This window comes from Chlorocebus sabaeus, chromosome 9 (genome assembly GCF_047675955.1).
Source record: "Chlorocebus sabaeus isolate Y175 chromosome 9, mChlSab1.0.hap1, whole genome shotgun sequence".
In the NCBI taxonomy this organism is placed as follows: domain Eukaryota; kingdom Metazoa; phylum Chordata; class Mammalia; order Primates; family Cercopithecidae; genus Chlorocebus; species Chlorocebus sabaeus.
In genome coordinates, this window is record NC_132912.1 from 68,260,140 (window position 1) to 68,276,034 (window position 15,895).

A 15,895-nucleotide genomic window follows, 5' to 3' on the forward strand; every position below is an offset into this window, starting at 1 on the left:
GTAGTAGAAACGGGGTTTCACCCTGTTGGTTAGGCTGGTCTTGAACTCCTGACCTGGTGATCATCCCACCTCGGCCTACCAAAGTGCTGGAATTACAGGTGTGAGCCACCGCACCTGGTCCTCTTTTTCTTTTCTTAGAGGCGAGGCCTCACTATGTTCACGAGGCTGGTCTTGAACTCCAAACTCAACCAATCCTCTCACCTTGGCCTCCCAAAGTGCTAGAATTACAGATGTGAGCCACTGCTCCCCTCCCTCCCTCTCTCCCTTCCTTCCTTTCTTTCTGTCTTTTTTTTTTTTTTAAAGAGTATATGCCTTTTAATCCCTTTTTTTTGGGGGGTGGGTGATAAATAGTTTACAAATTACTTTGCTCTCTAGAGTGAGCCAGTGTGGTGGAAAATGCAGCAGTTAACCTAAACTGGTTTACAGATGGGAAATCCAATGGGAAACAGTGCTGCTTTTGTGTGGGAGATACTGTGAACTGATGCCCAATTCAGACCTACACAATGGTTCAGATACTACAGATAGGACGTTTAATTCTCACTAAGAAGGGTAAGATGGTAATTATATTTTTCAGGACATCATCAGAATATTATTTGAAGAAAGTGTCATGGAAGTTCTGCGTCCACAGCTTATAAGAATTGATGGCCGGAATTACAGGAAGAATCCAGTCCAAGAACAGACCTATCAACATGAAGAAGATGAAGAGGACTTCTATCAAGGTAATCCTAGTTGCTCTTTGGTCAGATAAGAAGTAAAATGTCCTGTGTATTGTAGGATCAATTTTTTGTTTGTTTCAATGTGTTTCTGTGTCAGCACTGAAATTTGAGATGTTTGGCCTCATATAGCTCTGTTTTTGTTCATGTCTAAGGGTACTGATGAGTTTGAGTTTAGCTGAAGTGTTTTTGGTTGCAATTTATAAGTTATGTTTCTTCTTTGTACAGAGGTTTAAATATCATAAGGAGAAATTTTAGTTATTAATAGTAACCATTAATATTCTATGACAAAATTAAGTTCCTTTGTCTGTGGCGTTGTAATTATTATTATTATTAGAGATGGAGTCTCGCTCTGTCACCTAGGCTGGAATGCAGTAATGTAATCTCCACTCACTGCAATCTCTGCCTCCCAGGTTCAAGTGATTCTGGTGCCTCAGCCTCCCAAGTAGCTGGGACTACAGGCATGTGCCACGATGCCCAGCTAATTTTTGTATTTTTAGTAGAGACAGGGTTTCACCATGTTGGCCAGGCTGGTCTTGAACTCCTGACCTCAAGTGATCCACCTGCCTTGGCCTCTCAAAGTGCTGGAATTATAGACATGAGCCACCGCACCTGGCCCTAAAGTAATTATATATAAATTTTTGAAATAAATGAACATATGTATTTAGTCCATTGCCCAGTAATGTTACCAAAATCCTCAGATGCCCATGTCCCTTTTGTAGAACATCGTGGTATTTGCATATAACCTACACACATCCTACTTTAAATCCTCTCTTGTAATACGTATGATACACAATACAATGCAAATGCTCTGTAAATAGTTGTTGTACTGTATTGTTTATTATTATTATTATTATTATTATTATTTTTCGAGACAGAGTTTTGCTCTTGTCACCCAGGCTGGAGTGCAGTGGCATGATCTGGGCTCTCTGTAACCTCCACCTCCCGAGTTCAAGCAGTTCTGCCTCAGCCTCCCCAGTAGCTGGGACTACAGGCGCCCACCACCACACGTGGCTAATTTTTGTATATTCAGTTGACATGGTGTTTCACCATGTTGGCCAGCCTGGTCTCAAACTCCTGACTTTGGGTGATCCGCCTGCCTCGGCCTCCCAAAGTGCTGGGATTACAGGCATGAGCCACCATGCCTGACCTGTATTGTTTTTTAATTTGTTTTATTTTTATTGCTGTGTTGTTGTTTTATTTTATTTTTTCCAAGTAATTTTTTTTTTTTTTAAGAGACAAGCCCATTCTGGAGTGCAGTGGCACGACCTTGGTTCACTGCAGCGTCACCTCCTGGGCTCAAATGATTCTCCCACATCATCTTCCTGAGTAGTGGGGACTACGAGCATGTGCCACCATGCCCAGTTAATCTTTGTAGAGATGAGGGGTTTTACTTTGTTGCCCAGGCTGGATTTTTTTTCAAATATTTTCAGTCTGTGGTTGGTTGAATCCACTGATGGAGAATCCCTGTATATGGAGGGCCAACTGTATATAGAAACCTTTGATAAAGTTTAGTTTGTTAATCAGGCACAGTGAGAGATTAATAACAATCACTAACAAAATAGAACAGTTATAACAATACATTGTAATAAAGGTGATGTGAATGTGGTCTCTCTGTCTCATGCCCAGTATCTTATTGTAGTAATGGTTTCGGACAGCAGTTAACTGCAGGTAACTGAAAACTTGGAAAGTGAAACCACAGATGAGGGGGAACTACTGTATACATGTGCTACCTTCCCAGGGTTCCAAGACTCAAAGATTTAAAATAGTCATTATGTGTTTTTTTATGGTTTATTTCTTATAAGATCAGGTCAGAAGGAGTATCAGAGCAGTGTCATGGAATGTACAGTGTCTGGCTGTTTTTTATGCCTGTGTATTGCTTTTTTTAAACCCCAACAGGGGTTGACAGCTGAGGCAAAAGCTGTTGTCCACAGAGCAACATTGTTTCTGAGTGAGATGTCATGGTTTCTGTGCAGGCTCCATGGAGTGTGCTGATGAGCCCTGTGATGCCTACGAGGTGGAGCAGACCCCACAAGGATTCCGGTCTACTGTGAGGGCCCCCAGCTTGCTCTATAAGTGAGTCATGTCCCCAACAGCTTCATGGGGAGAGACTTCCAGGAAACTCAGTGGGAAGTGGACTCTTTGGTCTTCCATACTTATTGCAATGCTTGATTACTAATGATAAAATGATAAAATGTCCTAAAGTGTCAGAGGACTGATTACAGATTAATTTCATTGTTCCACATGCATCACTAAGCTGATTTTGCCTCTTGTGTTAGGCCATTCTTGTGTTGCTATGAAGAAATACCTGAGCATGGGTAATTTATAAAGAAAAGAGGTTTCGGCCAGGTGCGGTGGCTCATGCCTGTAATCCTGGCACTTTGGGAGGCCGAGGCAGATGGATCACGTGAGGTCGGAAGTTCAAGACCAGCCTGGTCAACATGGTGAAACCCTGTCTCTACTAAATATACAAAAATTAGCCGGGTGTGGTGGTGAGCACCTGTAATCCCAGCTACTCGGGAGGCTGAGGCAGGAGAATCACTTGAACTTGGGAGGCAGAGGTTGCAGTGAGCAGAGATTCATGCCATTGCACTCCAGCCTGGGCAACAAGAATGAAACTTAGTCTTAAAAAAAAAAAAAAAAGGAAAAGAGGTTTCACTGGCTCATGACTCTACAGACACTACAAGCATGGCACCAGCATCTGGGGAGGCCTCAGGGACCTTTTACTCTTGGCAGAAGCTGAAGTGGGAGCAGGCATGTCACATGGTGAAAGCAGGAGCAAAAACCATGGGAGGTGAGGTGCCACACACTTTAAACAACCGGATCTTGTGTGAGCTCACTCATGGCCAAGGAGATAGTGCTAAGCCATCATGAGGGATCTACCCCCATGTTCCAAACACCTGCCACGAGGCCCTACTTCCAACACTTGAGGGTTACATTTCAGCATGAGATTTGGCAGGGACACAGATCCAAACCACATCACCTTTTGTTTATTTTATTTATTTGTTTATTTTGAGATGGAGTTTTGCTCTTTCACCCAGGCAGGAGTGCAATGGGACGATCTTGGCTCACTGCAACCTCCGCCCCCAGGGTTCAAGCCATCCTTCTGCCTCAGCCTCCTGAGTAGCTGGGATAATAAGTGCCTGCCATGCGTGGCTAATTTTTGTATTTTTAGTAGAGATAGGATTTCGCCATGTTGGCTAGGTTGGTCTTGAACTCCTGACCTCAGGTGATCCACCTGCCTTGGCTTCCCGAAGTGCCGGCATTATAGGCATGAGCCTCCGCACCCAGCCTATTTTTATTATTATTGTATTTTTGAGACAGGGTGTCTCACTGTTGCCAGGCTAGAGTGCAGTGGCACAATCTCAGCTCACTGCAGCCTTGACTGCCCAGGCTAAAGTGATCCTCCTACCTCAGCCTCCCAAGTAGCTGGGACCGGCACACACCACCAAGCCTGGCTAATTTTTTGAATTACTTGTAGAGATGGGATTTTACTATATTTCTCAGGCTGATCTTGACCTCCTGGACTCAAGTGATCCTCCCACGTTGGTCTCCCAAAGTGTTGGAATGAGCCATGCCCAACCACCATATCCCATATTACCTTTTAAATATCTTTTTTTTTTTTTTTTTTTTTTTTAAAGGCAAGGCTTTGCTTTTGCTTTGTTACCTGGCTGGAGTGCAGTGGTGCGATCTTGGATCACCGTAGCCTTGACTTCCTGGGCTCAAGTGATCTTCCCTGCTTCAACCCCCCAAAATAGCTGGGACTATAGTTGTGCGCCACCATACCTGGCTAATTTTTTGCATTTTTGATAGAGACAGGGTTTCTCCATATTGCCCAGGCTGGTCTTGAGCTCTGGAACTCAAGCAGTCCACCTGCCTTGGCCTCCCAGTGGGCAGGTATTACAAATGTGTTAAATATATTTTGAATCTACCAGCTATCTGTATCTTCACTGCTACCCCTCTGCCTTTTCTGTGGATTACTTAAAATAGCCTGCTTATTGGTCTCTGCACACACATACACACACACACACACACACACATATTTTGAGACAGAGTCTCACTCTGTCGCCCAGGCTGGTGTACAGTGGCATGATGTTGGCTCACTGCAACCTCCTCCGTTTTGGTTCAAGCGATTCTCTTGCATCAGACTCCTGAGTAGCTGGAACTACAGGCCTGCACTACTACACCTGGCTAAGTTTTATATTTTTAGTAGAGGTGGGGTTTTACCATGTTGGCCAGGCTGGTCTCGAACTCCTGACCTCAGGTGATCCGCCCCCACGGCCTGCCAAAGTGTTGGGATTACAGGCATGAGCCACCGTGCCTGGCCACAAATGGTTTCATCAGCCTTGATAGCATTCTAAACACCTATTAAATATAAAATTTTCCTGGAATATGACCAAATCAGGCTCTAGTGACATTTTTTCCTAAGAAACATGATTTTAGAAAGTCGTGGCTCAGTTTCCTGAAAAAAAAAAAAAAAAAAAGAAAATCAGTGTAACAGGTCTTGGTTTGTATCTGCTACTGCTGAGATGTATAAAAGTTCCTTGCATGATTCTAACTTGATAATCTTTTGATTTCTCTATATTCTAAGCACTCATTATGTGCCAGGTGACTTGCATGTTAGATTAGGTATTGGCTCTGATAAATCCTAATTAATAGATAATATTTACTCAGAAGGCTGGGTGTGGTGGCTCATACCTGTAATCCCAGCACTTTGGGAGGCCAAGATGGGAGGATTAATTGAGCCCATGAGTTGGAGACCACCCAGCTTGGGCAACATTGTGAGACCCCGTTTCTACAATAAATGAATGAATGAATGAATGAACGAATGAATGAATAGAAATAGGTAAATTAGCCAGGCTTGGTAGTGAGTGCTTGTAGTCCCAGCTACTTGGGAGGCTGAAGCCAGGAGTATTGCTTGAGCCCAGAGGTTCAAGGTTACAGTGAGCTATGATTGTGCCATGTAGTTCCACCTGGGCAACAGAGCAATATCCTCTGTCAAAAATAAATAAATAAATAAAAAATACTAAGAAGATTTTCTTTCTTAGGAATAATTTCTGTAGGCTTATTTGGATCAAGAAAGAAATTACCTGGCCAAACTACTTTATAATCAGAGCCTAATATTGACAACACCTGTCCATGGGTTATGTCTCATGCTGTGGTTCTTAGCCTCAGGTGCACAGGAGAATCATCTGGGGAGTTTCTAAAAATCCCAGTGCTTGGGTGCACCCTAGACCAATTAAATCAGAGTCTGTGGGAGCAGGACTCAGATATCACTATTTGAAGCCCCCCAGGTGATTCCAGTGTATAGCCAAGACTGAGAACCACTTGACCTGGTAGGAGTTTCCTCTTATGTATTCAACTAAGGAGTCACCTTGTCACTGCTTATTTGTGTTATTGTAGTGAATATTTTATTTATTTTATTTTATTATTTTGACACGGAGTCTCACTCTGTTACCCAGGCTGGAGTGCAGTGGCGTGATCTGGGCTCACTGCAACCTCTGCCTCCCAGGCTCAAGCGATTCTCCTACTTCAGCGAGTAGCTGGGACTGCAGGCATGCGCCACCACGCCTGGCTAATTTTTTTGTGTTTTTTTTAGAGATGGGGTTTTGCCATGTTGGTCAGGCTGACCTCAGGTGATCTGCCTGCCTTGCATCCCAGAGTGCTGGGATTACAGGCAAGAACCACTGTGCCTGCCCTATAGTGAATATTTTAGATTTTCCATGGAAACCTCTTTTCAGTCCAACTATACTTTTAACTGGAAAGATACCAGTATGGGTTTAATGAGGATAGCATGTGTCATGCTGCATACCTGTTGACTTCAACAGGGATGGCACCATGTTAGTCGGGGGAAGAGACCCAGAGCCAGCAAGTGAGACACAGGGTTTATTGAGGGGACTTGCATAAAGGGCGGTACCGTGGTGGTGGGCGCGACAGAACTTCAACTGCTTGGAAAAAGCATACAGTTTATATAACATTTCCACTTCGCACCCTGCCCCTAGCAGACATCACCTGGCAACCTTTATTTAATCCAAAACAAAGGCCCTCGATCCCCTGTATGGCTTGGGTTCCATAAATGGGTCAGGGATTCAGATGTTCCTCATGCATAAAGGAATGGATCTCTGGGTTGGAATGAATCCAAGCCAGATTCCGTAGCTTGGAACTCTGAACACATATTCTTCTTAGATCATAGAGTGATTCTCAGGTAGGCTTAAGTTATTACTGTCAGGTATGTCTGCCATACAGGGTCCTTCTCCTCGTATGTTTAACCTGCTAACGTTTGGGGCATCTGCCCAACAGCATGGACTGTATGGAGCTCTGTGCCACTTATTGGGAAGCTTTTTCATATATGATCACGTTTAATCCTTATGACAACCTTATGACAAGTAGGTACTATTCACTCCATTTTAATTTAATTTAATTTAATTTTTTTTTTTTTTTTTTTTTTGAGACAGAGTTTCGCTGTTGTTGCCCAGGCTGGAGTGCAATGACACGATCTCGGCTCACTGCAACCTCTGCCTCCCGGGTTCAAGAGATTCTCCTGCCTCAGCCTCCCTAGTAGCTGGGATTACAGGCATGCACCACCATGCCTGGCTAATTTTGTATTTTTAGTAGAGATGAGGTTTCTCCAAGTTGGTTAGGCTGGTTTCGAGCTCCTGACCTCAGGTGATCCGCCCGCCCCAGTCTCCCAAAGCACTGGGATTACAGGTGTGAGCCACCATGCCTGGCCTCTTTTTTTGTTTTTTGAGACGGAGTCTCGCTCTGTCGCCCAGGCTGGAGTAGAATGGCACAATCTCGGCTCCCTGTAACCTCTGCCTCCTGGGTCCAAGTGATTCTCCTGCCTCAGCCTCCTGAGTAGCTGGGATTATAGGCATCTGCCACCACACCTGGATAATTTTTGTATTTTTAGTAGAGATGGTGTTTCACCATGTTGGCCAGACTAGTCTTGAACTCCTGACTTCAGGTGATCCACCCTCCTCGGCCTCCCACAGTGCTGGGATTACAGATGTGAGCCACCACGCCCAGCCAACTTTAATTTAATTTTATTTAGTTATTTTTTTGAGATGGAGTCTCCCTCTGTTGCCCAGGCTGGAGTGCAGTGGTGCAATCTCTGCTCACTGCAACCTCTGTCTCCTGGGTTCAAGCAGTTCTGCTCAGCCTTCCAAGTAGCTGGGATTACAGGTGCCCGCCACCACACCCCACTGATTTTTTTTTTTTTTTTTTTTTTTGAGATAGAGTTTCACTCTTGTTACCCAGGCTGGAGTGCAATGGTGTGATCTTGACTCACTGCAACCTCCCGAGTTCAAGCAATTCTCCTGCCTCAGCCTCCTGAGTAGTTGAGATTACAGGCACCCGCCACCACCACTGGCTAATTTTTGTATTTTTAGTGGAGATGGGGTTTTACCATGTTGGCCAGGCTGGCCTCGATCTCCTGACCTCAGGTGATCTGCCCACCTCGGCCTCGCAAAGTGCTGGGATTACAGGCATGAGCTACCACACCACCTTGAGCCACCTTGCCCAACTTTGCTAATTTTTGTATTTTTTTTTTTTTTTAGCAGAAAGAATTTTTATTTATTATTTATTTTTATTATACTTTAAGTTCTAGGGTATATGTGCATAACGTGCAGGTTTGTTACATATGTATACTTGTGCCATGTTGGTGTGCTGCACCCATCAACTCGTCAGCACCCATCAACTCGTCATTTACATCAGGTATAACTCCCAGTGCAATCCCTCCCCCCTCCCCCTTCCCATGTGATGTTCCCCTTCCTGAGTCCAAGTGATCTCATTGTTCAGTTCCCACCTATGAGTGAGAACATGCAGTGTTTGGTTTTCTGTTCTTGCGATAGTTTGCTGAGAATGATGGTTTCCAGCTGCATCCATGTCCCTACAAAGGATACAAACTCAACCTTTTTAATGGCTGCATAGTATTCCATGGTGTATATGTGCCAATTTCCTTAATCCAGTCTGTTACTGATGGACATTTGGGTTAATTCCAAGTCTTTGCTATTGTGAATAGTGCCGCAGTGAATATGCGTGTGCATGTGTTAATTTTTGTATTTTTAGTAGAGACGGGGTTTCGCCATGTTGGCCAGGCTGGTCTTGAACTCCTGATCTCAAGTGATTCATCCGCCTCGGCCTCCCAAAGTGTGGGATTACAGGCGTGAGCCACTGCACCTGGCCTATTTTTATTTTTTTAGAGACAGGATCTCACTTTGTCACCCAGGCCAGAGTGCCATGGTGTGATCATAGTTTACCATAGCCTTGAACTCCTGGGCTCAAGGGATCCTTCTGCATCAGCCTCTCACTTCATTTTGATAAGTGAAGAGGTAGGCTTACAGTGGTTATATGAATTCCAAGGTTTGTTTGATTCTAAAGCCTTTTAAACCTCAACCACTTTGCTTTCTAAGGTGCTGAAGCCTGGATTATTAATAGCACTTTGAACCACGCTTTTTGTGATAGGCTTGTTCACTAGCCACATAGTAATAAACTGGAGCCCGATGGAAAGCACTCCTAATTGATAAGGTGGGAAGACAAAAGCCCGACAGAGTTTGGTGCCCTACAATCTCCATCCCCACACAAGGAAAACCACTTGGAAATTACAGACTTCCAATCTTCTAAACATCTTATTTTTAAAAACTGGCTTACTGTAATAGATCCTAAGGGAAATAATTGGGCTTTGTTATCCCATGCACAAACAAACCAATAGTTTTAGACATAGTCATCCGTGGTATTGGGTACTGTAATTGAAGTCATAGAGGTTGAAATAACGTTGATGACAAGGAGTTCTTTCTCTTAACTCTGTAGCCCTGTGATGGCCTCTTAGTGCTTTATAGACTCTGAAACTTCTCTCTTGGGATTCAGTAGTCTCATTCACTTGAACACATCAAATGACTGTGGGTTCCAGAAGATAACTTTGGATTGTCAGAATATTTATACTTGGAAGTCCAGGCAAGTAATGTAAATGAGTCAATAAGTGATTGAAGTGGGATCGTGATGGGGATTGTGAGCTCATGTCCCGTCTTCATGGGGTAGTCGAGAGTTGGCTGTAGCTCACTGTTGCCATGAGTCCTCAGATATTCTAATTTTTCTATTTAAAAAAATTTTTTAAAAATTTTGTTTTTTGAGACAGAGTCTCATTCTTGTTGCCCAGGCTGGAGTATAGTGGTGCAATCTCAGCTTACTGCAACCTCTGCCTCCTGGGTTCAAGTGATTCTCCTGCCTCAGCCTCCCAAGTAGCTGGGATTACAGGTGCCCTGTTGCCACGCTGGGTTAATTTTCGTATTTTTGTAGAGATGGGGTTTTGCCATGTTGGCCAGGCTGGTCTCGAACTCCTGACCTCAGGTGATCTGCCAGCCTCAGCCTCCCAGAGTGCTGGGATTACAGGCGTGAGCCACTGCGGCCAGCCTAAAATATTTTTTTAGAGTCAGGGTCTTATTCTGTTGCCCAGGCTGGTATCAAACTCCTGGTCTCAAGCAGTTCTCCCACCTCAGCCTTTTGAGTAGCAGGGATTACAGGTGTGAGCCACTGTACTTGCTGGTCCGCTTTTCTTTCACTGAATTGCAGACCCAGATTTTAAATCTAATTTTGAGAAGCAAACGGGTGTTGGGCATGGTTTTTCTATCTATGCATTTAATTGGCTATAGGGCCAAAAACTCATTTTTGCCAATGACTGTAATGCAGCATGTTCTAAAGCTAGTTGACTTGTAATTTCTTCCACAAATATTGGGCTTTTACTAAATCACTTTTCTGTAAGGGAGTATCTCTAGTCACAAAGGATTTAAACATGATGAGGTTCTTTATTTTAGTACATTTTGACTTAATCTTCTTTTAATTATATTTCTTTATGTTACAGGCATATAGTTGGAAGGAGAGGGGACACTAGGAAGAAAATAGAAATGGAGACCAAAACTTCTATTAGCATTCCTAAACCTGGAGAAGATGGGGAAATTGGTGAGACTCAGTACATATAAGTTACATTTGAAGTCACTTTTGCATGTTTATGGAATAATGTAACCAACTGCAGGGTTTAGTAACTATGTTTTCTGTGGGGTTCTATAGCTATGGGCTTTTTCTTTTTTTTTTTATTTTGACTGGGAGTTTCGCTCTTGTTACCTAGGCTGGAGTGCAGTGGCACGATCTCGGCTCACTGCAACCTCCGCTTCCCGGGTTCAAGTGATTCTCCTGCCTCAGCCTTCCTAGTAGCTGGGATTACAGGCATGTGCCACCACACCAGCTAATTTGGTATTTTAATAGAGACGGGGTTTCTGTATGTTGGCCTGGCTGGTCTCGAACTCCTGACCTCAGGTGATCCTCCCCTCTTGGCCTCCCAAAGTGTTGGGATTATAGGCGTGAGCCACCATGCCCGGCCAGCTGTGGGCTTTTTTATGTTTTATCAGTACCAATCTCCCAAATGAGGAACTATAGAATTATATAACCTTATCTTGATTGAGTACCTGGGCCTTAGTTTTACACTTTACCATACATTGATGGAATAAAACTTCCAGATTTCACTGTGTATTAGGAGATTTCTTTTTATGCTTTGGTACTTTGAAATGGACTTGTGAATTGTTTCCAGTTAGAATTAGAGAAAAATCAATGAGATCAGTGAATATGAAATGGAATTCAGCCTTTTCCATTGTGTTCTCAGTTTTTTACCCTTGATTTTGTAGACCAGAAAGGAAATTATAAGAGTAATGATTAAAATAATGTAACTTGACTCAAATAACTGTTCTGATAAGGAAAAATAGTTTAGCAGTATAAATCAAGTTAGAAAGTGTCTGTACCAATCCTTGGTGTGAACCAAGGGCTTAGGCTTTTGTTGTACAATGGCTTTGAGTGAGGGGCATTGTTAGGACAAAACTGTAAACTCATTCTAGAAGGACGGAAATTCTTTTTTTTTTTTTTTTTTTTTGAGACAGTCTCACTCTGTTACCCAGGCTGGAGTGCTGAGGTGCAATCTCAGCTCACTGCAACCTCTGCTCCCCAGGTTCAAGCGATTCTCCTGCCTCAGCCTCCCGAGTAGCTGGGACTACAGGCGTGTGCCACCGAATCCAGCTAATTTTTGTATTTTTTGGTAGAGACAGGGTTTTGCCATGTTGGCCAGGCTGGTCTCGAACTCCTGGCCTCAAGTGATCCTCCCACCTTGGCCTTCTGAAGTGCTGACATTACAGGTATGAGCACCGTGTCCGGCTGATGGAACTTTTTTAAAGTCAAAGAGTGCAGCAACCTCCAATAATTCATTAACCCATTTTCTTTTTCTTTATTCACTTAAAAATTTTTATTTATTTTTTATTGAGACAGGGTTTCACCATGTTGCCCAGGCTGATCTTGAACTTTTGGTCTCAAGTGATCTGCCTGCCTCAGCCTCCCAAGGTGCTGGAATTATAGGCATGAGCCACCATGCCCAGCCTTTTAGTCCTTTATTTTGTTTTTTTGGGGGGACAGAGTCTCTGTTGCCCAGGCTGGAGTGTAGTGGCATGATCACAGGTCACTGCAGCCTCTACCTCCTGGACTCAATCAATCCTCCCATCTCAGCCTTGCACAGCTGGGACTACAAGCACATGCCATCACACTTGGCTAATTTTTGTGTATTTTTTGTAGAGACAAGATTTTGCTACGTTGCTCAGGCTGGTCTCGAACTTCTGCACTCAAGCGATCTGCCTGCCTTGGCCTCCCAAAGTGTAGCATGTCACCCAGGCTAGAGTGCATTGGCTCCATCATAGCTTACTGTAGCCTTGAACTCCTGTCTCAAGCAATACTTTTCCCTCAGCCTTCCAAGTAGCTGGGACTACAGGCACTTGCCACCATGCCCAGCTAATTTTTAATATTTTTTTGTAGAGATGGGGTCTTACTATGTTGCCCAGGCTGGCCTTGAACTCCTGGGCAGAGCGATCCTCCTTGGCCTCCCAAAGTGCCGGGATTATAGACATGAGTCACTGCACTCAGCCTCATTTTCCATAATTGTTAATAGACTGTATTGTTTTTGCAGAAAAAATTGTAAGTACTCTTTTTCAGTTTATGTTATGTAAGAATGATCACCTTGACTGGGGACAGTGGCATATACCTGTAAGGCCAGCACTTTGGGAGATTGAGGTGGGAGGATCGCTTGAGCCCAGGAGGTTAGGCTGCAGTGAGCTGTGTTCATGCCACCACACTCCAGCCTGGGTGATAGAACGAGACCCTGTCATACACACACACAAAAAAACCCAATCACCTTGACAGCAGATAAGTAGCAAATTGACTTTAGAGCAGTGCTGTCCAAAAGAACTTTCTGTGATAGTGAGGATGTTCTATATCCGTGCTGTCTAGCAGAGGAGCTGTATGTCAGGTACTGGTCACATGTGACTTTGAGTATTTGGAATATTGCTAGTGTGACAGGAACTGAATTTTTACTTTTACTGAATTCTGATTAACTAGCTGCATGTGGGCTCCCATACTGACCAGTGCAGTGACAGTTTTCTCTAGCTCCTTGGTAATGTCAGCAAACTCGAGCATTAGAACTTTTAACATCATTTGGAAGGACTTTTATTAAAGTAAATGTTCAGTTTATTAGAATTATAAGTGCAAAAGTTTATTTTCCTTAAGTTGTAACGTTCAAGTTACAAATACCAAAGTCATTTTATAATTGCATTAAACCTTACTTCATCTATTTATTTTTATTTTTATTTTTTGAGACGTAGTTTCGCTCTTGTTGCCCAGACTGGAGTGCATTGGCGCGATCTCGGCTCAGCACAGTCTTGGCTCACTGCAACCTCTGCCTCCTGGGTTCAAGTGATTCTCCTGCCTCAGCCTACCAAGTAGTTGGGATTACAGGCGTGCGCCATCATGCCTGGCTAATTTTGTATTTTTAGTAGAGATGGGGTTTCTCCATGTTGGTCAGGCTGGTCTTGAACTCCCAATCTCAAGTGATCAGCCAGCTTTGGCCTCCCAGAGTTGCTGGGGTTACAGGCATGAGCCACCACACCCGGCCCTAATTTTTTCTCATTATAAAATTAGTACATGCTTTCAAAAAAAAGAAAGCTTGCAGAAATTATATATAAGTTATAAATGGAAGTCTCTTATAATATTAACCCCAAACATAATTGCTATTAACACTTGTTATATGTTCCCTGTTTTTTCTATCTGTGTAGTAAGTTATATAATATTTTTTATTGCAGTAAAATTATAACGTGGTGTAAATCTGGAGACCCTAGCCACTTTAATATACTAGAGTCATTCCAGAACTTATCCAGAAAAGGGTAGACAGGCTATAACGATTCCATTTCAACTTAGAAAGCACAAATGTTGCAGTGTGGAAAACGAGTGTGTCAGGCTGGGCTTGGTGGCTCATGCCTGTAATCCTAAAACTTTGGGAGGCCTAGGTGGGAGGATCACTTGCGCCCAGGTGTTCAAGGTCAGCGTGGGCAACATGGCAAAACCCCATCTCTACAAGAAAATAAAAAAATTGGCTAGGTGTGGTGGCACGTGTTTGTAGTCCCAGCTACCTGGGAGGCTGAGGTGGGAGGATCTTTTGATATGGGAAAGTGAAGGCTGCCGTGAGCCATGATCACACCAATACACTCCAGCCTGGGTGACAGAGAGAGACTCTGTCTCAAAAAAAAAAGAAAAAACAAAGAAGAGAAAATAAAAACTAGGCAGGCGTGGTGGCTCACGCCTGTAATCCCAGCACTTTGGGAAGCCGAGGTGGGCAGATCATGAGGTCAGGAGATCGAGACCATCCTGGCCAACATGGTGAAACCCAGCCTCTACTAAAAATACAAAAATTAGCAGGGCATGGTGGCGTGCACCTGTAATCCCAGCTACTCAGGAGGCTGAGACAGGAGAATCGCTTGAACCTGGGAGGCGGAGGTTGCAATGAGCTGAGACTGTGCTACTGTACTCCAGCCTGGGTGACAGAGTGAGACTGTCTCAAAAAAAAAAATTAGCCAGGTGTGGTGGCACACACCTGTAGTCCCAGCCACTCAGAAGGCTGAGGCAGGAGAATTACTTGAACCTGGGAGATGGAGGTTGCAGTGAGCTGATACCGTGCCACTGCACTCCAACCTGGGCGATAGAGCAAGACTCTGTCTCAAAAAATAAAAATACAAAGTTGGGTTTGGTGGCTCATGCCTGTAATCCTAGCATTGTAGGAGGCCGAGGCGGGCAGATCACGAGGTCAAGATTTCAAGACCAGCATGGCCAACATGGTGAAACCCTGTCTCTACTGAGAATATAAAAATTAGCCAGGCGGTGGTGGCGCATGCCTGTAATCCCAGCTACTTGGGAGGCTGAGGCAGGAGAATCGCTTGAACCTGGGAGGTGGAGGTTGTAATGAGCCGAGATCGCGCTACTGCACTCCAGCCTGGGCGACAGAGCAAGACTCTGTCTCGAAAATAAAATAAAATAAATAAACTAGCTTATTGATTTTGTGCAGAAGTAAAGTATATAGAAAAACCAAATTTATTGGTTAGAGTAAATTGAGTTGTGATGTGAAGTCAAGTCTGCAGTTGCAGTGGTGTGATATTTGCTGTCATTTATCCATTTCTTTTGTGTCTCTTTTTTTTTTTTTTTTTTTTTTTTGAGACGGAGTCTCGCTCTGTCGCCCAGGCTGGAGTGCAGTGGCCGGATCTCAGCTCACTGCAAGCTCCGCCTCCCGGGTTCACACCATTCTCCTGCCTCAGCCTCCTAAGTAGCTGGGACTACAGGCGCCCGCCACCTCGCCCGGCTAGTTTTTTGTATTTTTTTAGTAGAGACGGGGTTTCACCGGGTTAGCCAGGATGGTCTCGATCTCCTGACCTCGTGATCCGCCCGTCTCGGCCTCCCAAAGTGCTGGGATTACAGGCTTGAGCCACCGCGCCCGGCCTGTGTCTCTTAAATTAGAGAAATCAGAGAAGGAAATGATCTAGTAGGTTTTAATCCTCTAGACAAGGATCTGGTCTTGTCTGTTTTGAAATCTCAGGCAATGGAACATCAGAAGCTTTTTTTTGTTGTTGTTGGTGTAGTGACAGAGTTTCAGTAAATTGCCTAGGCTGTCTGGAACTCCTGGCCTCAGGCAATCCTCCTGCTCTGGCCTCTGCCCCAAAGTGCTGGGATTATGGGCGTGAGCATGCCTTGCCTTCTTTCTTTCTTTTCTTTCTTTCCTTCCTTCCCTTCCTTCCTTTTCTTTCCTTTCTTTTCCTTCCTCTTTTCCTTTCCTTTCC

The 15,895-nt window shown here is 44.1% G+C and overlaps 1 protein-coding gene across 3 annotated transcripts in view; it reads left to right on the top strand.

Moving 5' to 3' along the window:
* Positions 1-15,895, top strand: part of ASCC1 (activating signal cointegrator 1 complex subunit 1) — a 113,698-nt gene that overhangs the window by 2,358 nt on the left and 95,445 nt on the right. For all 3 annotated transcript variants that reach the window (XM_007963117.3, XM_038009082.2, XM_038009083.2), the window contains exons 2-4: positions 575-719; positions 2,690-2,789; positions 10,570-10,667. In XM_007963117.3, coding sequence (XP_007961308.1) covers positions 608-719; positions 2,690-2,789; positions 10,570-10,667 — 310 coding nt within the window. In that variant the 5' untranslated portion in view covers positions 575-607. The remainder of the gene's footprint in view (positions 1-574; positions 720-2,689; positions 2,790-10,569; positions 10,668-15,895) is intronic.